Below are 25462 nucleotides of genomic sequence, written 5' to 3'. Positions count from 1 at the left end.
CTTATTTCACAATGGCTTACATAAAGGGGCGGAAGGACGTACGGTGACGTCATAACCAAAAGTTTTCGCATTCATACCAAAATCTCAATGGGGCGCGCGGAGCTCCGCTATCATGTGGATGACATTTGGGATCCTCATTCCGTTGATTGTTTGGCCAACTCTCAGTCATAATCGCAAATTACCTCGGTTCCATTTTTTTTACTGGAGTCCAGACTCCGGGGATAGTGACGCGTTTTGCTATGACCGGGGTAGCCTGAGTATCAGGCTTTTCCTGGGGGAGAGGGAGGGAGGAGGAAGAGAGGAAGGGGACTGGGGAGGGGAGAATAATTGGCTCGTACCCCCGGTGTCCCTTGTTCCCTGGGTTATCAGGCATTTGTTAGAATGCAAGGCCATGGGAACCCTCATCGTCCCTAAGTGGGCCTCTGTAACGATTGATGGTCACTGCTGTCCTTCGAGTTATAGCATATCCCCAAGAAGCTGGAATTTGTGACGAGATTCCGTTCTCTCAGGCTAAGGGAGTTGCCGAGCTAAATGTCCCAGAGTTCAGCGAGTTAGTTTTCCCGTCGTTGTACCGCAGAGGTTGCAGTTTCCCTTCCCGACGCTTAGAGTCGTTAAACCTCAAAAATCTAAATCAATTTAACAGTTACAAGCACGGTACATTTATAACGAGCGAAGCTATTCAAAACAGTTTCACAACAAAAGGGATAATTGAACCACGGCGAACATTTATAAAAATGAAAAAAATATTGTCGTGAAAGCTACTCTGAAAAACTCTTATCCTAATTTAACAAAGCCTAAGTATCGAGAAATGAAGAATCTTGGTGAAACAAACAGAGTTCAGCAATATTTCAAACAAATGAAAAAAATGTCAAAACAAGAGAAAATATGCAAATAAAAAGAACCAAAAACAAACACAAGACTCTTGTTCGCAGAGACGGCAGCCACTTCAACTAGAACTATAAACTACCTTTATTTGAGTCGATCACTGTATATTATGCAGAACAACGATGACTAATCATTAATCATTGATAAAATAGCATGACGAAAATGTATTGTATTCTGTACAAGTACAGTGACGCTATGTATCACGCACGTTTAACCACACATATGCCAGCAGTACTTCACCTTCTGTTAGGAATCGCTAGTTAAAGGGGCTATGCCACGTGGTTAATTGTCGATAACTTCCACTCTAAAAAAATGTTCAAAATCAGATAATTCATTTAAAAGTGAAATTTCAAACCTTTCAAATCGAATGATGTCACCTCGAACATGTGAATAGCAAATTATTTAATTTCAATCGAAGCATAGTAAGTGACAATTCTTCTTCCTTTTTTTTTTTTTTTTTTTTTTTTTTTTGGTTTCTTTGCTCCACCAACATAAATTATTTCTTGTTGAAATTGAATCAATCACTTCAGTAAAGCACTTTTCTAGTGACTATCTGGATCAAAAAATAACAACCTCTTTGCACAATTTTCTAAGTTGTTCTAATTTGATATAACGTTTCTAGTTAGTATTTCATATGCGCCTAAGTCACCAGGTAAGTACAGTTCCTGAATGAGGGCCAAGTTGAACCCAAGGTCAAGATACATTCGACTTAACTTGCATAGAGGCAAACACTGAACATAACCTTTCGCTTCAATCGTTCTACACGTAAGACTCGTAAAAATAGATTTGTCGAGCGTTCTTCACAAATGCAAGTTCGATGTCCGTGTTCTTGGTGTTACCTTTTTCAGCAACCTTCCACCAAAGCGGCCTCAAACCATTTAAGACTACGAACAACAAACCCAGCACATCCGCCAAAACAGCCATCCAGAGCGAAGCCTTCCCAGCAAGCGCTGCTATCACGATAGCTAGCTTTAGAACCACCGAGAAGGTGATGTTTTTAGCCACTACACGGCGACAGAAGCGACCAAGTTCAACCATTTCTGGAATTTTGGCCAAGTTGTTACTCATCAGAGCTACATCTGCAGCCTCTACTGCTAAAGCTGTTCCTCCAGCGCCCATTGCAATCCCAACATTCGCTGCAGCAAGAGCTGGACCATCGTTGACGCCATCACCGACCATACCCACAATGCTCTTGTTGCTATCACTTGATTTGATAACATTGTAGCGGCAGCATAAACAGAAACTGCACAAAAAACACCTTCTGGGCTGATCATTATCCAACTCCGCGTCACCAGTACTTTTTAATCCCGTTTGTCTGTCTGTAATCCAGTCTAGCTTGTCCTGCGGTTTCATTTCAGCAACGCACTCGTCCAAGCCTAATTTACCCTTCACGGCCACGGCTGTCCGCGAGTTGTCACCTGTGATCATAGCAGACTGGACACCAAGTTTTCTAAGCCAATTAAGCGTGGCAAAACTGTTCGGTCTGATGGTGTCAGCAAGAGCGATCATCAATGCCAGTTTACCGTCTACACACACGAATATCACTGTCTTACTCTCGTTGGACCACATGATGTACTTGTCTTCCATGTTCTTGTTCAGTGCTTTGCCGGCGATGTGATGAAGAAATTCATAGTTGCCAATCTGGACCAGATGACTATCAACAATACCGGAAATACCTTGGCCTTCGTGAAGGTCGAAGCGTGACACTTCCGGTAAAGTGGTGTTTTGGGAGTTGAGCATTTCGGCAACACAACCAGCAAACTCGTTTACAATGGCCGCCGCAAGAGGGTGACTGGACTTGCTCTCCAGTGCGGCGGCCAAGCGTAGGGTAGCTCGTTCTTGTACCCCAAAAGAACATTCGATGTCAACCACTTGAAACTTTCCTTCAGTCAGAGTTCCTGTTTTATCAAACGCAAGAACTTCAAGTCGGGCAAGCGTCTCCAGATGAACTCCGCCTTTAATCAAAGCTCCTTTCCGCGCAGCCGCAGTGATGCTACAAACCACAGCAATCGGGGTGGACATGACCAGGGCGCAGGGGCAAGCAATAACCAGAAGTACAAGCGCTCGCCTGCCCCACTCTTTCAGCTCTTGCGAATACGTGCCCACATCTGCCGCGCCAAGAATAGCGGGAACGACTGCAACTAGTGCTGCTGTAATCACCACAGCCGGTGTATAGTACTTGGCGAACCGGTTTATGGCAATTTCGGTCCTTGCTGAACCACTTTGAGCTTCTTGGACAAGTTGCGCAACCTTGGAAACTGTAGAAGAAGTTGAGTCAGATGTTGTCTCAACTTCCAGGTAGCCATTTTGATTGACAGTGCCGCTAAAGACTCTTGAACCCACTGTTTTCTCTACAGGAACAGATTCTCCGGAGACCGAACTCTCATCCACAGCAGCTTCACCACTCACCACAACACCATCCAATGGAATCAACTCACCCGGTCTGATGGCGATAGCTGTTCCTATCGTAACTGCTTCTACTGGGACACATTCACCTGTGCTTGCTAATATCGCCACTGGAGGAGCTTTGAGCATGAGACCAGAGATAGTCCGTTGAACCTTGTACATGCTGAACTCCTGCAGGGCTTCAGCAAGTGAGAACACGTATACAACAGCGGCGCCTTCAAGCCACTCCTGAATAGCCAATGTTCCTGCAATGGCTATGAGCATCAGGATGTTGATGTCTACAGTGCAGGTCTTGAAAGACACGAATGCTTTCTCTAACACTGGAGCAATACCAAACACGATTTCTGCGATGGCCACCCATTGGAACCAAGATGCCTCAGCAAAGAACGCAACAACGGCTACTAACAAAAGGATGGTTTGGATCAAAAGATAGATTAGAAAAGACGACAACTTAGGAGGAGGGCTTTCACTTCCGCCATCTGGATGACTGGAACCTGTTTCCATGATGCTCGCTCCCATGTGCATGCGGTTGAGTGTGCTGACAAGCTGGGTGGTTGACGTCACTTCCGGATCATGACGCACGTACGCCACGCGACCGATGACATTAACTGCAATAGATATCACGCCCTCCAGTGGTTCCAAGGATTCTTGAACTAATTTGCTTTCCATTGCGCAACAAATGTTCTGCACTCGCAATTTAGTTGTATTCAGGCCAATCAACGGTTTCTTATCAGTACTGTCGCTGTTCTTTGCATGTGGTGTTGGGGGAGGGGTGGGGAGGCTCGGAAAGAAGCCACTGCACTCAGTCATCGATATTCTGCTCACTGATCCAAAACGACAATCTTTAACCAATAGCTTCTCTTTACAGCAGTCATCTCCTGGTGACTCACAGCACTTATCGTCTGCTGAACAACACGTGACAATCGCGGGAAGATCTTGTGACTTAGCCATATCACCATTACACGGTTGACATTCACAGCACGTATCCTCTGGTAAAGTCAGCTTGTGCATCCTACCAGAGTTTCGTGACTCGCACGTGTCGCTATTACATGGTTTACTACCACAGCTGTTGTCTTTCGGTGGAGGGCATGAAACAATCCCATCAGGGTCGCGTGACTCGCACGTGACATCAAAGGCTTGAACCTGGCTACAGGAGTTGGTGGTTCCACAGCAAGAAGAAACCGACTTTGCATCTGTTGAGCTGGGTCGTCCACCGCTGTCAGCATCTGTGAAATTACATGTGGTGTCACAAGATGTGCAACATTCGTCCCGTCTCTCCTCCTCACAGCAGTCAGAAGTGGTTTTTTTCGAAAGATCAATTGCATCACTCTGCAAGGCCTCATTTCCAGAGCAACAGCCTCGACGTGGAAACGAGTCCACGGCGTCAGCATCCTGATTTGTTACGTCACAACAACAGTTCTCTTTAAACTGTAGCGGCTGTGTGTTGTGCTCTCGAGGGGTGCATGCTGGCACAACAGGACCTCTTTCTACTTTCTCACTTGAAGAACAACACTTACCCTTGCAGGGTGCATCTGGGCAAGAATCAATCTTTTCGTTACATGACTGCTGGGTACCTGAAGCTGGATATGGTGGGCGGGTCATTTTTTCTCTGGCACACTGATCTTTTCCACCATCGGATAAACGCTGTATAGCGTACGTTGCTGACGGGTTTACGGTGACATTGCATTTGACATCTGAATCGTGGTGGCCATGGCAACACTCGATGCACTTGCACGAGTCTTTGGGTAATTCATCAGAACAGCAATCACAGTGGTATTCCTGACACATGATTGGTGCGTCCTGTTAAAAACAATTCAAATGATAATTTAAACACGGTCTGACAATAAAAGCAATATAAATAATCATTTCAATATCTACTACATCAGTCAATAGATCATTCTAGATCCTCCTTTAGCGTCTTTTTCACAGACTGGCTGAGGACAAAGCTTTGCATGGATAAAAGGCATATCCATAGCAAAGGTTTTGGATTTATACCTCATCTTGCAAAATTGGCTTTTGGGGCATTAGTGGTACATCAGGAAAGCTCAATGACCTTCTCCAAAGCACTTGTCAGTGTTCCGGCCAATCAATTTGAAATTCCCACATGCAAACTCCTACACTTCAAGTATTTTTAGAAAACGCATTCTTGTTCGAAATAGTCTGGCTAAAAGAAAAACTCGTCAATGCGTTAGTTTCATCATAAAAATTTACCATACTAGAAGTTTCAATGTGAAAGAAAGTACTGGCATAAAGAAAACATTGACAATATGAAATGAGATAAAGTGGAGTAAAAACCCACGAGAATTAAAAGTTACGGGTGTCAGCCGTATCAGGGGCACCCAACGACAGTTTTCTCTCAGATCCTTTGAAACGCTATTTTAGACTATCTGGAGTGCCTTTAAAGCTCTGTAAGTTCATTTTAGGCCGCGCAATAATATTTTTATCTGTTCGGTCATTCTAGGGCAAACTGAGTCTTTTCGAAATTACTAGGGCATCTTTGTCCATTTCCCGAAAACCTTAGGTCTTATTTCGTTTCCGAAAATCTTAGCTGACCTTTTTTCGGTCCCGAAACGACATTTTTATCAATCCGAAAACACTAGGCCTTAAAATTCCCATATCACGAATGTTCGAGGTAAAAATTCCCTTCAGAAAATTGTAGGGGATTAAGGGCCTTCCGAAAAGATAATTTACCGAAACGATCTGTTGGGTGCTCCTGCCGTATTCGTGAAACCCTGTCGGCGTTAAATCCATGTACTTTAAATGTCACAACAAATAAACTTATGTTTCTCAGAAATCGTAGCCGCCTTTCAGCCGCAATACAAACGCATTTTGAAGAATGTTCAGGGTCAACGAGTCAAGGACAGGTTGACACGTTTGTGCTGGTGAAGTTTTCTTTTGTCTCAACGGTTGAAAAACAATTTGACTCTACGGGCGAATGGATGATCTCAACGGGTGGCAAAGACTCAGATTTCACCTCAAAGTGCAGACAGCCATTTGACTTAACAGTTCAATAGATAGCTTCAACTAGCGATCTAAATCATGATTTTGAATCAATGGTTGCAAGCTTTTCTTTCGCTTCGACGGACAAAAAAAAAAGGCTCAAAGGTTGATTTTCCTCAACAAAACAGAGATGGTGACTGAACGGTCAAATGGTTGCAATCAATGGTTGCAGGCTTTTCTTTCGCTTCGACGGACAAAAAAAAAAGGCTCACGGGTTGATTTACCTCAACAAAACAGAGATGGTGACTGAACGGTCAAATTTTGTGCCTCAACGGGCGAAGAAAACTATAAATGATGATGATGATGATGATGATGATGATGATGATGATGATGATAATAATAATAATAATAATAGAGTATTTATATAGCGCGACATAGATCTTACATGCGACGAATTGTGGTTTGAGATATTTTTCCGCTATTGTAAAGAATAGTGCGCCGTCTCGCTAACAGTCGCCAACAACTAACCACGACTCTCTCTCTAAGATCCTCATATTCAATTTTCATCTAAAAATAGATTTCCCTGATAACTCTTTAATTAACTTCTCTTGGTCAGTAGGTAACAGATATGAAAATAATATCGGAGAAACTTAACTATGATCAAGAGAGGATGAAGGTACCTTCATCCTCTCTTGCTATGATGAATTGCAATCATATAAGCTTCAGTTACTGTTATAAATCTGAGGGCAGAAAGTTTATCTACTTTGAGCGGTTATCGCAACACGCGATTTCGCCCAGGTTTAGAAGAATAAAAAGCAAATTGCTTTCGGGTCGATTTCATGTTCAATTGACGGTCACATTTTGCCTTAATCAGTCATTGTTTTCTCCCTATGAGCTGGTGCGTTTCAAGTAGGAATGTCTGCCTCCCCTTATCTGGTCGAAAATGGAGATATTTGGTCCATAGCTGAAAGGGACTGAGGCCGAGAAAAACACCATGGCAACTTCAAAATGGGTGTCATTTTGTGCCTTATCAGACTTACATTACTGGTACCAAGTTTGAATGGGATCACTCCAATATTTCCAGAGATATTATTGTTTTGTTATTTATCTTCATTGTGAGACGATATGTGACATCACCTATTTTTGAACAAAAACTTGTCCATATCTCTGGAACGAGAGAAGATATTAAAAAAAAGAATACACCATTCTTCTTCTCTTTAAAAGGCCTTTCGAATAAGTATGAATCATATTTCACTGCGTATGCCCTTTAAGCTGTTTTTGTTTTTAGCTCAGAAGGCTAGGAAAAAAAATATTTTCTCTCCCTTTGGAAGGTTAGGGCCTGTTCACATGGAGGTGGGGGACCCCAGGTAGGTGAGGTACCCCGCTTCGGTGGGGTTACCAATCTCTCCATACAATCTCTCTTTATTTCTTGATTGCGTTCACATGTGAAGTGGGGTACCTCACCGAGGCGGGTTGCCCGGTCAGCCGAGGCGGGTAACCCGCTTAGCTGGGGTGAGTTTTCTCCATGTGAATGCTGGAGGTGGGGTGGGGTGATGTTCATCCGGGCAATTGTCTCTGAATTCAGTACAAGCGTGGCGAGCTTTTTCGCAGATATCACCTTCAAAACATCGACAACAATGCCATTGAAGAAAGTTCTGAAGGAGTTGAAGGTGCATTTGTCGAGTCTGATAACCAAGCTGGTCTACCGGTCTTGGATGAAGGTGAAGTCGTGCCCGTAGAACAATGAAACGAAAAGTGTCTTCCATCCGCCATCTTTATTGATATATGTACTTAGCGACCACGCGGTAGCCTTTTAAACCTCACCCCAGCGCCCCAGGGTTGCATGTGAAGGCCTGTTTTTTCTGACCCCGGGTAGATGGGGTACCTCACCTACCTGGGGTCCCCCACCTCCATGTGAACAGGCCCTTAGAAGAGAATACGATATTTTCCTCGACCACAACTGAGTTGGATATACACGATGAACAAACAATAAATTGACCAACTAGGTGTTATCGATAAATTTGAAATGATTTTATCAACGATTTCGTAGATTTTAAACCTGTAAACAAAAACATGAAAACAGCCGTTCAAGGTTCTCTTTTATCTATTAGTTTACAACAAAAACATTGCCCGAAAGTCAAGAAAATGTTCTTAGTTAACTGAACCAGCCATGTTTCGGCTCTTTCCCGCGTAGAAATGCAACCTAAGCTCCACGAAAAAGCTGACAGCTTCCTAATAAGTAACGCCCCGACTCAAAGTAAGGTAAAGTTAACACGATGAAAACAATGTTACTTCAGGTGAACTTTGACATTCGAATAACCCTTGCGACTGCTTTCAAGAAATTAAGATCACAAAAGTCAGGGGGGTGGGGTCCACAACATACGGCACACTTCACCAATTCACTGCAGTCGGAAACTAATGAAGTAAATAAGGCTGGTTCCAGACGAGCAAGTTTTCCATGACAAATTTTTATATTCTCCACCCTGGCTCCAGAAGCCCGATGTCTTAATAATCAAAATGAGCATGGCGCTTCGCGCCTCGTTGCTACGGCTTAGCCGCGGTTCTTTTACTCGCGAAAAATACCCTCTGGCAAAAAATCAGCCAGAAAATTTACCGGCTTAAATTAGTCGGGTGCGTATAACCCTAATTAACCGGGTAAATTAAAACACCAACTATTTTACCGAGGGAAAAATCATGTTTACCTAGGGTGGTGTAACCAGAGCCATTGCCACCATTCACTGTTAGCTGAAAATAAATACTTCCGGCCAAGGAATCCAAAACACTTTAACTGAGCTGAAAAGATAAAACTAACTAAATTCTCTCTACAAACTGATGACAAAAGATAAACCCCAACCCGGAGTTAACTTTAAAAGATAGTCGAAGATAGCCGTGGTTCGTGTTCAAGGAAGACGTGTTCCTATGTGCCGACAACGAAGGATGTTCCCTTACTAATAAAAGTCTTGCTGCTTCCAAATAGGCGGAATAATATGTTGCGCATTCATACGTCATGTTGCGAACCAGTTGCGTGAAAAATGAGCAAAAAAATTAATGTAAGTCGAAGTGAACATAAGTAAAGTGAAACTATATATAAATAACGTTTGCCTAGGTAATCTTCGACCCACCGCCGATCAAGCCATCATTACTAGCTGAGCACAACACTAAATTACAACTGGGATCATACTTTGAAACGAACGGTTTGCAAAATAACTAAATGTAAATTTTCATTGTACCTGAAGGAGGGGAGAGGAACGGTTTAGGGAGGAGGGAGAGACGGCCAAAAAAGATAGGGAGGAGGGAGAAAGGAAGCAAAAAAATAGGGAGACGGGAGAACCAGCATAAAAAGGGAGGACGGAGAATCTTCTTTAAATAAATGTGGCATGAATGTTTAAGGCCTTAGTAGCTCTTAATTCAAGGACCTTACTGACTCATTTACTCAACTGCAAGTTAAAATGTATGTAAGACTTCTCGCATGTAGTCTCAACAATTTCTTGCCCTTCCCTTGTGAGTCTTGTAAGATCATCATTTGTTCACCGTACCCAGTCTTGGCCGAGCGGTAACGACAGCACCCGGATCTGTCTGATTTCCGGGCTTTTGTGACTTCTTTTGTTTGGTGTCGGTTTTGGCGAATCTGAAGTTTTCGGAGTTTTTGAGTATCACGGTGAGTGTATGTTATTTTTATGTGAAAGCCGTTTACGGTGTTACTGAAGATTGATTTAAAATTGAATCACAAAAGTCTCCTTAAACGGCTGCACACCTCACTTTCTACGGAAAGAGGCCATCCTTCACAATCATTCCTCAAAACCTTAACACAGTAGCAACTGATGAGATTCACTGACAGAATCGAAACTGCAGTCTTGCTTGATAGTTACTATGGAGGAAAATAACATTATGAATGAAGAAGGACCACTCACTGCATCCACATCAGTGCTTCCAAAAGACATTACCGCAATCAAACTTCGCAGAATTCAACGACTTGAATCGCGGAAAAGCACTGATGTAAAACAAACTACGAGTAAGGCACTCTATGCGGTCCATCTGAACCGAAACTAAATGAACATATGGAAAAAATTTCAAACATCCAAATCACTTTCCTTTACACATGTGTACACAAGGGCGAAAGATTAAAAAAAAAAGGAATCAATTTTTGACGTGCGCACGCACTTCAAACCGACAGAAACTTTCCAGTACAGTCTTTGTGAAAGGCGAAGCCTTAAGACTTCTAAAAAAACACTTCAAAAAGAACATTTGAAGAAAATATTACTCTATTTAATCAGAGACTACGCTACAGAGGTTACCCCGATAACCTTACAGATAAAACTCTCTCAGAAGTCATTTCCACCGAAAGAATGTCGGCCCTACAAAACAAAAAAGGCGCAAAAACATTTTGCCCTTTGTTACAGAATATCGCCCTTCTGTGCCTAATCTAAAAACCATTCAGATGAGTGAATGGCACTTGATAGAAAGACAAAATCTTCTAAGAGAGATCTACAAAGACCCTTCCCTACTTTCGTACAGAAAACGGAGATCTTAGAAAGACGTACTCGTGAGAGCAAATTAGCTTTGAAGATCATATTCTTCCTATCTCGACCAATAGGAGCCGTGTTTGGCCTGTAATCATTATTTTAACATCTTTACACGATAGTAATATGTTGTAAACATGAAAGCTTCAAGCTTACGTGACAAAACCGAAAGGTAGTATGGGAAGAACAAGATATAACGACATAACAAACGTGTTTCGTATGTTTTCCTTCTTTTTAAGACGTGTGGAAACGAGGCACTGCGGTTAAGTAGCAAATAAAATAAGCCTCTTAAAAGACTTATCAGGGAGAAAGGTGAAAAATCAGGGAGGAGGGAGAAACGGCGGAAAAAATTAGGGAGGAGGGAGAAAAATAGGGAAAAAAATAGGGAGAAAAGAAATTTAACTGCCCGTTCCTCTCCCCTCCTGAAGAAGGCTGGTTTGGCCAGCCGAAATATAGTTACCTTTAAACCGTAGTTCGACGTTGAATCGGTCTCTGCTTCTTTTGTCATTTGCAAAATAACCTTCACTTACTGATGTGGTAGGGCGAGGATGCCAGCGAAGGTGAAGCAATCTTAGTTAGTAAGTTGCTTTCATGGAAAAATTGAAAATAATCTAAGGTGTGGCCTCTGCGAAGCCAAAACTACAGTTGAAGAATACCTCCTGCAGGTGACCAGACAGGCGTGTCCGAATTTAAAATTAGAAAGGATATTTAAGATAAAGTTTCCTACAAATCACAACCAGCTATTTGCTGTATCTTCTTGCGCAAGTTGTCTACCGTAGTTAATTTTCTTCGGTGAAAAAAATAATGACAGAAGAATCCGAGTCTTAATAATTAATTCAAACTTTATAGCAAACTTGAACCAAGAGTTTAGTTTTTCCTGTTTCACTATAACGTAATATAGCAGGAGTAAACATTTGCAACATTTGGGTTTTAAACTCTCGAGATCACATTTACGTCTTCCAAGATGCTTCAACTTGTCAAGATTAAACCACAACAAAAGAAATAAATATTTTCTTGGCATAACAAATTTACCTTACATGTCCTGATAACATTCCTTCGACGAGAAAATAATCGTCCTTCCGAACATAACTATTGTACTATGTATTGAGACTGGCACCAGAAGGAATGCAAACACAAAATATACATATGTCAACAAGGATGACTTGGTTAGAAAAACAAAAGAGCTTGTTCTTGAGATAGCTTTTTGTCCTTTTGGCTTAGATTAGCCAGATCCTTTGAATGTGGCCCTCAGCTTCTTTAGAAAACATTTCCTTGTGATATTTCCGTTTTTCTGTGGTTCGTTGCCTTTGGAGTAAAAACACACGATAATCGGCAACATTCCTGTTCTTATCAAAAACTGAAACACAAAGCAGCGGAACAAACATCGAGACGGGTGAACGCTTCCTGAGAGTCTTCGAGATCTAAAAAGATCTAAGAGTAATAAAAGAGAGGATGCCTGAATAGCCACGGCCCTTGTGACAGAGAGACAATCGAGGAAAGAATTTTCATTTCATAAGAAAATAGTTATAAGCATATTTATCAAATTGTTTTTGTCCTTGCCGTTTGTTTAAATAGCTAAACCTCAATTTTAAAAACTGTATAAAATTGTGGTAAGAGAGGAAAAACTAGACAAGTTGTTTGGAGCAGAGACAAGCCCTTATGCTCCATCCACTTGGCACTACCTTTATCAAAAAACCCTGAGTGAATACCCCTATTTTCATAAGTAATGTTTAATATTATATAGATTTGACAAAAATTTACATAATTGTAATAACCTGTGGATTAACATGACTACTATTACTTCATGAAATCTTGAACTGACTTAACAAAAGCTGATACCCCTCATGTTGAAGGATACTTTTTCTGAAATACTTTGGATTTTAAACTTTTCAAAGTTTCTTAACTGTTCCATCTTTTGATAATCAGTTAAATTAACCCAATCAATGACAGATGTGGCTGGTCAAACTTGTTAATAATGGTTCATACATTGCAATGATGGTTTAAAGAATTAAAAAAATAACAAGCAATGTTTCAAGCCTTTGAAAAATTTCCAAAACAATGTTGCCAGATGAGCATAAATATACAGTATTGCGAGTTCACTTTAAATTTTACCTAATAGCATTTTGAGTCTTACAGACGAATAAAGAAGCTCTTGATAAATTATTAATGGACAAACAACAACAACAAGATATTAAGTGAATAAGGGAGAAACAAAGACTCGGAAAAAATCCGAGTCCCAGATGGGATTTGAACCCACGACCCTCCTTGATCCAGTCAGATGCTCTAACCACTGAGCTACTGGAGACTCTATGGTGAGCAAGGGTCAAATTGTGGGTAGCGACTGGAACCGCATCGCAGGGCTACACAGTCATGTACTCACTCATATGAAATCACTAACAGCATCGCGCTGTCACATTAAGGCATCTAGCACATGAACTCACTAACAGCATCACGCTGTCACATTAAGGCATATTGAGATGCGTCCAACCAACCTCCCAAGTGAGTGTACTAACGGACAAACAACAACAACAAGATATTAAGTAAATAAGGGGGAAATAAAGACACAGAGGGTCGTGGGTTCAAATCACATCTGGGACTCAGTTTTTTTTCCTGGTCTTCGTTTCTCCCTTAATATCTTCATATCTTGATAAATTATTGTTTAAAAAAGGGCGGTTGTTCAGACCTCCAATAAGACATCCTTAATGTGTGCAATGGCTCTAGACAATTCTTTGTTACCAATTAATGATGCCAAACAGAAAATTCTTCCAACTTATTTACAAGACCAGGATGTCCCTTAGTGCAATATGTTATATTACTGTTAATAAGATTAAGACACTAACATCACACATATTCCACTCATCAACTTTCCAATTCCAGCAGTATACAGGATGTTTCACACATGAACCTAGTTTAATGGCCTTAGCCCCCACGAGTCTCCTGTAGCTCAGTGGTAGAGCATCCAAACTAGTAATTGGAAGGTCACAGGTTGGAGACTTATGTTAGGAGAGCTCAGATTTTCTTTTTCAAAGAGTATGTCTGAGTTAGAAACTGAAAAAATCATCTACCATCAATCATTTTATTCACCAGGCTTGACCCATGACGTCACATTTCTTACAGATCTTTTGTTAACCTTTTGATCACCAGTCATTGACCAGAGGTTTACCAGACATCCACCAAATTTTCAAATTGGTAAGAAACAATCCCATGTGCAGTATTAAAAATACACAACTTATTGGGTAAAAAATGAACAACCCTTTTGTCTGAAACAGTTAAAATGTCTAATAATTTATCAAAAATAAAATACACTAGTTGCAAATTAAAAAAATTTTCCAATAAGCAAACTTGAAAAAAAATTTCAATGAAATTTGATCCTTGCATCACATGGGCAAATTTGATCTGCTTGCAAGGACATGTACTGTTCGTTTAAGAAAGATCCATAGTTGTCAAGTTCCATAAACAAACAGACAAAAAGCTTAACTAAATGAAAAACTTATTCAGATAAGTTTTCGTTCACAGCTAAGAAGCAAACCCATTCAATTTTTAAGTTCAGACAAGAAACGCACAAGCGATTTGAAAGAGCTGCAAGTCCATTTTGAAGCGAACTTATCGACCAGTGCAGAGCATTTTTTTCAAAAATTTTATTGTTAGGAATATGAAGAACAATTGGTCAATTAGAAGTGATTTCAGTGCCGAAATTCACAATAAAACCTGTAGTTTTTGTAATTCCTAGGAGTCCTAGTACATTACCAAGAAAGTCAGTGGCTTAAATAATAATTTGAGATGTCTACTTGCTCGTCGGCTTGACAAAATGACAATTTGTCCTCAAAGTATAATTTCTTCACCATTAATTCATGGATTTCTTCTGTTGAAACTGTCCAGTATTTCATGGCAGTTCTTTTTCGATTTATCAAAAAGGTGTGTTTTCCTTCTGAAAATATGAAATTTGGGTCTGAAAATGTACACATCAGCCCACGCAGTGTCTATTTTACTTAAATTCTTTTGTGGGGAGGACAAATGGTTTCCTCTCTAGAAACCCCTCCCCACAAGACCTATAAATATATGCTTATAGACATTGGATTCTGATAGGCCAGTCTTTTCTGTTAAGACAATTATAAGTACAATAGGGGACAAAAAAGCCCCTCTAGGGGAGCCAGGAACAAATGTGATTGTGTGTGAAATCACAGCCCGGGGGGGGGGGGGGGGGTACTCCCTTATATGGGCTATATAGGTATGTGCTGCGCAAAAGGGTATGGTTTTTCAGCTGCTTTGGTCATAAACAGGGTATTGATTTTAGCCATTTTGCCACCAGTTTGGTAATAAATAGGGTATCAATTTTTGCACTCTACTTTTTCATCATGATGTTTACAGCAACTGTGACTCCGGTCATGCGCTGGGCTCCAGGGGTTTTTGAACTGAAGTTGACCAGACACTATCAGGTCATAAATAGGGTATCAAATTTTTGGTCAGGTCATAAATAAGGTAGCAAAAATTGCAGATTTTGGTCATAAATAGGGTAAGGGTTTTGGGAAGCGGGCCGCACACCCCTATCCAATTTTTTTGGTTGCTTGCGGGTATGTCAATTATAACAACATTCAATTACAGAATTTGTGACAATTGAAACAGCATTACCCAATGTTGGTCGTAACAAGAGATGGTCCTTGCAAGAATGGTTGCAAGGAGAGCTTTGACTGGGGTAATACCTAGACAAACTGATAACCAGTAACAAGGCGTAATAAGCCCCACTTTTTTGCCTAAAATATTTGCTCAAAATTGGGGTGCTGTTTATCTGCGAGAACATCTGCAAAAGATTACATAAATCCGGGGGTGGGGGGGGGGGGGGGGTACTTGGGTTCAGTTTTGCTGGGTATGTGCCGCTGGCCTCTCAGAGCCCCTGCCCCATAATAGTCTATTTTGTGGCCAGTTATAGACCCCATCTTAGTCACTTTTGGGAAAATGTAATTTTCGCGATCCCAACTAAGTCACTTTCTATTTATGCATCTACAGTCGAACCTGTATATAACGGCCACCCTCGGGACTTGAGTAACTGGCCGCTTAATACAGGATCATTAAAAATACTCACTGGGCGTGGTCTAATGTCAATTTTAGTGGCGTATCATACAAAAAACACTTCATGCAAGGAAACAATAGGACAATCAACACTCTTTCAAGTGATCAATACAATTGGAAGAGCCAATTTATTTTCAGTATTCCTTAATCGATATGATGTTACGTCGTTTCGAGAAACAAATCTAGAACTCAGATATTCAGGGGTCATTCCATGTAAAGATTTGCACATCATAATAGCAGCTGATTCCAATCTTTGGTATTTTAGTTTACGCCAACCCAGTGCCCGGGACAATTCATCAATGTTAGAGTCATAATTGGCACACATTAAAATACGGGCTGCACGATTTTGGAGCTTCTGAAGCTTTTCAGAGAGACCACTGCCACAGTTGCCACAAACAACACTACAGTAATTAAAATGTGGTTGAACTAGGGCGTCATATACATTAATTAATATGTTAAAAGGTATAAGATGTCTTATTCGCTTAATTGCGCCCAAAGCAGAAGCAATCTTTTTACAAATGTTCTGTATATGACATTCCCAGTTCATGTTTTGGTCGATGTGCACACCAAGAGATTTCGTGGATGACACCTGCTCCATTGGATGGTCATTTATACTGAAAGACGGAATTTCAGGAAATGTTGATAACTTCTGTCTCGACGCAACTAACATGAATTCAGTTTTTGTTAAATTCAAGGTCAGTTTATTGGCAGATAGCCATGTATACACCCTGTTTAAATCATAGTTAAGGCAGTTATCGATATGTTTTAAATCTGCGCTAGCGAAGGTGAGGCTGGTGTCATCTGCATACATTCTTGGTTGTGAAAAATACAGGCAATTGACTGATGCATTAATCTGCCAGTTATTAAAGGGAAAAGAAATTCTTCAAAACATCACCAAATAAACACATCACCTAAAGCACTTTCCTGCGATTCATTCAAACAAAGTTAGCTAAAGGCACTCACCTTATTAAAAGACTCCTCAAAAGACACGAGGATAACTTGTTCGACAGTAACAAGGCGTAATAAGCACCACTTTTTTGCCTAAAATGTTCGCTCAAAATTGGGGGTGCTGCTTATCTTCGAGAACATCTGCAAAAGATTACATTAATCTGCCAGTTATTAAACCAAAGGGAAAAGAAATTCTTCAAAACAGCACTAAATGAACACATCACCTAAATCACTTCCCCGAGATTCATTCAAACAAAGTTAGCTAAAGGCACTCACCTAATAAAAAGACTCCTCAAAAAACACGTGGATAACTTATGAGAGCTTGTGGTATTGATCTGTGGAAATCACAATGAGTCAGCAGCGTAAAAATAGTACGAACCTATGTAACAGGAAAATAAAATTACTCAATTACTCAATTTCTTGAAATCGACGTGTACCTTATTTCGAGGTACCCAGTGTTGTTAGTCAAATAAATAAAAATAAAATAATGTACCTTAGCAATCCACAGAAAATTGATTCGTGAAGAGCACAATAAACTTCGGAATGGTTGGCCGAGAAATCCACCAGATGAATAGACACATACAAGGAACTAGTACACGAAAACTGTACTAAACAGTACCGCGGAACGAGTGGCAACAGATGTGGCAATCATCGATGTAGCGACAAAGGAAAAACCCTAGTGAGTCCACAGGCAGCCCAAGCTCAAACTGTGACGTGAACGATGATCATCTTGCGTAATAGCGGTCACGGCGAGGTCACGCCGCAAATATTAGAGTTATGGGAATATATTTACGATCACATTTATTTAGGAGGTACAAATACTGGAAAGTTCTAAATAATGATGACATACCTTGCTTCTAAGGTGTATTGCCGATTGTCTTTTTGCCATTTTGTGCTAATTTGAAGCCATTTTAGCGAGAATATCACTACTGATAACTCGCCTAAATGGCCTCAATCAGCACAAAATAACAAAAAGACAATAGGCAATAAACCTTAGAAGCAAGGTATGTCGTCATTATTAAGAGCTTTCCAGTATTTGTACCCCCTAAATCCGATCGTAAATATTTCCATACAAACTCTTTATTTGCGCTGTACCCCCTAAATCTGATCGTAAATATTTCCATACAAACTCTTTATTTGCGCTGTACCCCCTAAATCTGATCGTAAATATCTCCATACAAACTCTTTATTTGCGCCGTACCCCCTAAATCTGATCGTAAATATTTCCATACAAACTCTTTATTTGCGCCGTGACCGCTATTACGCAAGATGATCATCGCTCACGATCACAGCTTGAGCTTGGGTTGCCTGTGGTGAGTCTGCAGTCCTCGGTTGACGGTCAGCGGAAACAGTAAGCGAGAAGGACATAGTTCATATACGGAAAGTGAAACCAGTGAGCCAGAAAACCTCTGTAAATACGCAAACCAGAAAGTTATTAAAGCCAGAAACTTATGACACCCGTTGTGCTCTTATCAGTAAAGTACAGTTACCCTTTGAGCAGTGGTTTCTCCACCAGACTACGTTACGAAAGCGCAGCGTCTGGTGGAGAAACCACTGCGCGCAGGGTGCACGGTACAGTTGGTGTCCTCATAAAGAAAGGGTGGCATCGGATAAGGGAAACTGAATTTTTGCACGGTTGTCGAATGGGAAAATGCCAATACTATATGCCAGAGAAAATTTTTTTCTTGTTAATTGTAGCGGAATGCGAGAAAGTGTTTGAAATTTTTCTAGCAGGTAGCGGGATCAAAAAAGAAGATGGTGCGTTTTACATTTTGGTACATTTCTCAGCGCCGTTCTGTGCAAACCAATAACGTGAAATGACCAAATTCAAGGCACTGAACACACCAGTGAATTTTTCTTTTTTAACTTGAACGCCACTACTACCAATTAATTTGGCTCCTGGATAGTTCGCCGTTTGCTGTAGAGGTTGAACGAGCGGTAAAATAATCGCGAAGTAACAAATGAAATAAAGCTATATTTTAAGGTGATCGGTGACGTTTTCGTGATCGTTGGCGTCAAACAAGCGCTTACCGCCAAATCCCACCATCAGGATATTTTGTGTGAGGAATGATTGACAATCAAGTAATTGACTTGTCATGTTCCGATTGGATAAGTGCGCTGGTAATGAAAGTTTGAACCTCACTTGAGACCGCACTTGGGCTAGACTTTTGTACATTATCCCCCCCGGGCATATTATCAGATTATGCTAGCATTTTTTCGAGTATTTTAATGAGGCAGAAGTATTGAGCATTATTAAAACATTTTAGTGGCATTTTCCCCGAAAAGTGATTCTTTTTTTTTTTTTTTTTCACAGAAAAAAATTAAAATATTTTTTTTAAGAGAAAATGAAGAATTGTGCTCGAAATTCAAAAAATTTTCAAATGCTACCCTAACTATACAGCCGAGTGGATACTGAGGGGAAGTCAGGGTTTTAGAGCAGGCGGTAAAAACTTCATATGTCAAAGTGCCCTTGGAAATTTAGTTAAAATTAGTAGATACCTTGAATTTCAACTTGTAGTTGTAGTTGCTCCTTGTTCTCTTCGTTGATATGACCATTAAAGGAAACGACAGCAGATCGAAACGTACCAAAATGGAATGTATTTTCTACGGTGGTCCAGCTAGAGGTGCAATTGAAATCGCAGAGGTAATATTGAAATTGCCGTGAACGAAGTTTAAATTGCAGTGATGAAATTGAAATTGCCGTGATGAAATTGAAATTTCTGTGACACTTCTGTGCCAGCGTAATTTTCTTTTTCGATCCCAGTCTATCTGCTAAAAAAAATTTCAAAACCTTTCTCCCATTCCGCTACAATTAACAAGAGATCAATTTTCTTTGATACAGTATTGGCATTTTCCCATTCAATAACTGTGCAAAAATTCAGTTTCCCTTATTCTGTTCTTTATTTATCAGGCCCGTAGCAGGGGGAGGGGCAGGGGGGCTTGAGCCCCCCCCCCCCCCAGAATTTTTGGAAGTTAAAAAACAATGTGCCAAAAAAAAAATGATAATTATAACAAATAATGTGCACTGATCAATAAGTCTTGAACTCTGATGCTGCATTCATTTGGTGCCTTTCCACATCCTTCAATAATTTATTTACTACCTGTCAGTTTCCTTCGCTGACAGTTTGTTTTTATATACAACGGCAACAAAGGCACTCCTACCTTGTGAATTGGAACAAGAACGAAAATAGATCGAAATCAACCAATCTCAAACTGTGAAATCTGACAGCAATATAAATGCCCATAGTTCATAACAATTTAATGTTACTCTTGAATAGTGCAAGGACCACATGTACAAACAGCAGCAATTGTGTAGATCAGGATCAGCAATGTTGAATAAAACGTAAAATTAAATGCAAGGCTGATCGGACAGCTAAAATAATTTTATTGCCCAATATTTCGGTTAGACAATACTAACCTTCTTCAGGGGCGGCAAAAAGCTAAGTAAAAATTGGAAATAAACGGGTATAATATTTAAAGACGATACAAATGTAAAGTTAAAGAACTTATTAACTCCAACAGAGACGGCATTCGGAAAGCCAGGGAGGCATTTCTAATTTCCAAGGGCAAGACTCTTGAACCCTATGGATGAACAGACGCGATGAAAATTAATCTGTCTTCTGTACACGTTTCAGCGTTCTTTATTTATAAACCAATCGCATCTCAACTTTTTATTGGTATTGTCTTTAAATATTGTAACCGTTTATTTCCAATTTTTACTTAGCTTTTTGCCGCCCCTGAAGAAGGTTAGTATTGTCTAACCGAAATATTGGGCAATCAAATTATTTTAGCTGTCCGATCAGCCTTGCATTTAATTTTACGTTAAATTTAATGTTAGCGCGTCGTCGAAAGCCACACTAATATGTCCTCTCAAGAGCAAAATTTTCCCGCAGTCGGATTCTCACTGCCCGATTCCAAAGTAAAAAGAGAGAAAAAATTGTCATCGTTTGCTCATTTCACGTGGTAGTCCGCGTAAAAAAACCGGTGGAAATGTACCAAAAAGTGCGGACGCAGGTGCAAAGTTATTGACTTGCTTTTGAAATCTGCTTTTTTATGTTCTCGTTGCATCTTAATCTGCCTGTTTTTTAGGGTAACGGGCCGGGGGAGGGGGGGGTAGTTTTGTTTAACCATTTTGCTCGGTCCCCAGTTGCTGTGGCTACTGCCCTCTGGGAAGGCGTAGCCACTGTGCTATCGTGTTGTAATTGTACGTGCAAGTCCGTAAATCGGAAGCTTTAGGAATTGCAGAATTTACCCAAAGTTGGGTCGAGTTCTCCATAACAGGTTGACGAGCTCTCAGTCGGCTTTATTCGTTCGGAAGATCCCAACCTCGTTCCCAGGGTCCCCTCCTACTCGGACCCCTTGGCGAGCGAGGTTGGTCATGACCCCGCTGGGCGCTGGAATAAGGGGATCTAACTCACGTTTACTATTGAAAAAATAATCAGTGTAGAAACGACTAGAAACGGTATCTGTCTCCAAAATAAAGGTGAAAACAGTAAGGATCAAAGCGTCCGTATAAAGCACGAGGTATTCCCCTGTATAGTAGTTAGGTTCTCGCTTATGCTGAGTTTACACTTGAGCGTTTTACCGAGGTATTAGAGTTTACTTACCTACAATCTAGGACCGATCAAATGAAAAATTAAGACCACCCCTCTCCCCCATTTCAATGATGGAAAAATGGCGCGTTTTGCTTTGCGCGCGAATTCATCATTGAATTTGGGGGGAGGGGGGTTTAATTTTTCCTTTTAATCTGTCCAAGATTGTAGGTAAATATTTTCGTGTGTCTGATCAGGCATTACCGGTAGGTCGGTAACATCCGCTTGTGGTTGCATGCATGCATAGTATTTCACATCCTGTGGTGTCCAGATTGCGTAAGTCTCATTCGATCACGTTTTCGCGAGTTCGTTTTCACGTTGTTTTTCATCTACCTTCGAGTCATGGCGAAAACAAAAATTTTCGAAAACCCTTGTAGAAGGGTTTTAAACCAGAATTGGCTTCTCAGCCATGACCACGCACGTCTAGCGCGCCTTGTCTTTCGAAGAACAATTTGAAGCAAAATCAATCGCTTTCCGGCTTCGACTTCTTGAGGTGCTGCAACAGTAAGAGCCGCTGAAATCTTGAGACCTGAGTTTGCAGCTCAAGAACAAGAAAAAAGAAAAAAAAAAAAAAAAAAAAAAAACCGCGAGGACTGCAAGAGCCACAGCTTCTGTTATAACCCGGGGAGGGGGTACTCCCTTAGATGGGCTATATAGGTATGTGCGGCCCCAAAGGGTATGGTTTTTCAGCCGCTTTGGTCATAAATAGGGTATCGAGTTCAGCCATTTTGTCGCTATTTTGTCGCCATTTTGGTAATAAATAGGGTATCGATTTTTGCGCATGATGTTTACGGCAACTGTGCACGTGCCGCAACGGCTTGCTCGAGGGGTTTTTCAACTGAAGTCATAAATAGGGTATCAAATTTTTGGTCAGGTCATAAATAAGGTAGGGAAACCCACAGATTTTGGTTAGGGTTTTGGGAAGTGGGCCGCACACCCCTATCCAATTTTTTTGAGAGTACCCCCCCTCCCCCCCGGTGTTATAAAGGCGGGCATTTTATGCATGGATGCTAGAATTTGCAAACCAATTCGATTTGATCGTGATCGCGATTGATGACAGCTTTACTTCGGTTACTTCAGCGAGTATAAACGCTGTACAAATGTATCAAGATATAACTCAAGGTTTAGTATTTATCTCGGTAAATGCCCAAGTGTAAACACAGCAATCAGACAACCCTGTTACAAACTGGTCTGGCTTTCTTCGCATCGCATTCGTCCTGTTTGTCAAAGCGTAATTTCTTCGCTATGAACTCTCCAATTTCCACCGTTTATACTGTCGAGTACTATTTAGAAGTAATTATTTCGATTTACCGCTTGAAAAACTTTCGTTTACTTTCTAAAACGGCAGATCAGTCTTACACATGACACGGTCTGCTTCCGAGGGGCATCATTGCGTGATGAGAAATCTTATTGTCTGTTTATCTTTGTGTGTTTGATTCACGGAATTTCTTTACCACGCGATTTTATGTAAACCGTGGGAGAGCCAAATCATATCTATTATTGCCTGTAGCCGGTAAACAGGCATAGGTCGAAAAGAAAAATCAGCAGGGCGTGCAGAGCGCCGTATGGGGGCGAGAAAGAAACAAAGTGGACATTCTTTGAATTATCACGCTCTGATTGGTTAGAAAGGCGGTTGTTGACAGCCTTACAAAGAATATTGACACATTGAATCGTTTGAATATCGCGCGATGACATTTGCATAAATTGTGAAGCTTTAAATGTCGTAAGTCTCTTAGCAGTGGAAGGCCTAGGAAACGATACCTTGCTAAAATGACCTCAAATAAGCAAAATGAGACAAAGAAACAACAAACAGTTCACCGTAGAAACAAGGTATGTCATTTTTATTGAGAAATTTTTTAATTTTACATTCTAAGAGCGATCGTAAATATTCCCATACAAACTCTTATAATTTCGCCGTGACCGCTATTGCGCAAGATGATCCTTGATCCTTTGCTCTCAGCGTGATCTTGGGCATCTTCTTTCCCAGAGCCTACGATCTTTTGGCCAGCGGTTAGGGGCTACTCGTTCAACAATTTAAAAATAACCGTTGGGGCTCTGGGAACGAGAATGGAGCTTGGGCCACCTGTGTGTTGACATATTACTCACAGCTTTATTACAAGGGGGCGGAAGGGCGGCAGTCGGTAGCTACAGTTTGTTTTTAAAATACAAACGACTTCATTTAGTATAGCACGGGGAATAACCCTAGTATCTAAGTAACTAAGTAACAATAACGCTACATGGTTGAGGGGAAGGAGTAAAAACAAAAAAATAAGGAAAATACAAAAACAATTTTAAATAACAACAAAACATATATACAACGAAATAAAATAAAATAAAATAAAATATAGTTCAGTTCCTATTGTGCAATCATATGAAGTAATGTTTGTAGCTTCTTTTCATCTTTGCGTGACAACAAGATTCTGTTAGTGATGCTATAAAGCGCGCGTTAGGGTTGTGGTAAGCAAATACTATCGATCCCTCGATTTTATACCAAATGGATCACAAAGGTGAATCCTTCTTCATTTATCACCGAACTTCAGCAAAGAGAGTTCAGGAACAGCTAAGCCTTTTTGCACGCTTTTTGTAGCTACTGCGCATACGCGAGTAGCTACAATGTTATCGTTTTGATGGATAGAGTCGATTTTACCACAGGCGGACCACCCTCTTTTTGTGTGGTGTAACGACTGTTGCAACTTTAGACTTGAGAAGGGTTTCTACGGCTCGGAATGGCAAAAAAAAAAAAAAAACAAACAAAAAACACCACGCGTGACTTAATCAACATTTCCTTGAAACTTTTTTTCAACATTAAGGTAAAAGGCGTCTTTAAATATCTCTACTCAGTAAACATTTCAACCGATCGTGCCGCGTGAATATAAAGTCTCAAGTTGCAAACAGTCATTACGCCACACAAACAGAGGCCCATTCCGAGCATTCCGAAGCAGCTTTCGGAGACCTTGGGATCACGATCGTTTTTCTTGGCCCACGATAATGCCGGTAGTAAATTTGATAAGCACCCAATTTCGATAGACTTTACAGGTTATACAAACAAACTTATTGTTTAGAGCTTTTCTTACTTTGAATCTGGTAGTACGTCTTTTTTTCTCAAATACAAATACTAGTGCAATTACTACCACAAACAGACTTAGCAGATGGGTAAACGGATGTTTATTCAAATGTGATACTACTGAAGAGACAACACCCTATACCCGGGTGAGGTGGGTGGGTTGCTCCTGCTTTCACAAAGGATAACACAGGAATGAATGATCTTTGACTCGCACGACATCTAAAGGTCTTATCTGAACACACGCATTACAGAGATATGCATTACGGAAACTAATGTAGTAATTAACCCTGTGAGTTGTGCAGGCCTGTCATTTCTATTATTATCACTGTTGAGTTATATCTTGATGAGAAAACAATGCCTCATGTTAATATTATTGTTAGCCGCATCTACATCAGATTATTTTTGTACCTCATGAACAGCAAATCAGACGCCACTTACACAAGGACTTATCTCTTGATGAGAAAACAATGCCTCATGTTTATGTTATGTTAGCCGCATCTGAGCGTTCTGAGAAAAATCCATTGAAAATAAAATTTCGAAAAGATATTGTCGAGTCATACAAAGCTATTGTTTGGGCTGATCCCTGACCAATTTCTATCTTGCAGAATGTCAGTCATTTGTTGAATAACCACTTATTTTTACCTCACATGCTCCTTTGCGGTCTGGGTGTGTACACGTGAACCGCGACAACCTTTGATGAAATAGCTGTATACAGCTAATTCAAAAAAGGTTGTCGCTCTAGTACCTAAGCCTACGCGTACGACAACCTTTTCTAAAATAGCTGTACATACTAAACAGCACCGTATTCACATAACAATGGAAACAAGAATGCAGTAGCTACACGCACGCATTGCAGGCCTATTTTTATCTTTGCTGAGAAACTAATTAAAAGCCACCTCATAAGCTCCTGAAGCCACGCATGCGCATTTGACGAAAAAATTGTGACTGGTTGTTTTAATGGAAATGAACTGTCTTCTAGGGAACCGCTCGTTAGAATTTCGTGAAATTTGACAAAGCACTAGTTCTTTGTAAGCGTATCT

At 40.6% G+C, this 25462-nt stretch overlaps 2 protein-coding genes across 8 annotated transcripts in view; one reads left to right on the top strand and one right to left on the bottom strand.

The window, feature by feature from the left end:
• Positions 1-951: 951 nt before the first annotated feature.
• Positions 952-17556, bottom strand: LOC146461907 (uncharacterized). Of its 5 annotated transcripts, XM_085086237.1 has the most exons (4): positions 17260-17452; positions 17043-17101; positions 16782-16907; positions 952-5091 (listed from the first exon to the last, which is right to left on the bottom strand). In XM_085086237.1, the coding sequence occupies exon 4, from the start codon at positions 5077-5079 to the stop codon at positions 1645-1647; it is 3435 nt and encodes a 1144-aa protein (XP_084942363.1). In that variant the 5' UTR covers positions 5080-5091; positions 16782-16907; positions 17043-17101; positions 17260-17452; the 3' UTR covers positions 952-1644. The 5 variants fall into 5 exon arrangements, 4 of the variants coding, with proteins under 4 accessions (XP_084942363.1, XP_084942364.1, XP_084942362.1 ...); XM_085086238.1 differs by lacking the exon at positions 16782-16907 and having other exon boundaries at positions 17260-17453; XM_085086236.1 differs by lacking the exon at positions 17043-17101.
• Positions 17557-23035: 5479 nt separating this feature from the next.
• Positions 23036-25462, top strand: part of LOC146461899 (uncharacterized) — a 115282-nt gene continuing 112855 nt past the window's right edge. For all 3 annotated transcript variants that reach the window (XR_014857289.1, XR_014857288.1, XM_085086295.1), the window contains exon 1: positions 23036-23188. Coding sequence is in view for 1 of the 3 variants with exons in the window: in XM_085086295.1 (XP_084942421.1) it covers positions 23129-23188 (60 nt within the window). In the remaining 2 variants the exon portion in view is untranslated. The remainder of the gene's footprint in view (positions 23189-25462) is intronic.

This window comes from Pavona decussata, unplaced genomic scaffold (assembly GCF_977016875.1).
Source record: "Pavona decussata unplaced genomic scaffold, jaPavDecu1.1 SCAFFOLD_193, whole genome shotgun sequence".
Taxonomy (NCBI): Eukaryota; Metazoa; Cnidaria; class Anthozoa; order Scleractinia; family Agariciidae; genus Pavona; species Pavona decussata.
Note: the sequence above shows the minus strand (reverse complement) of the source record. Positions and strands in the feature narration are given on the sequence as shown.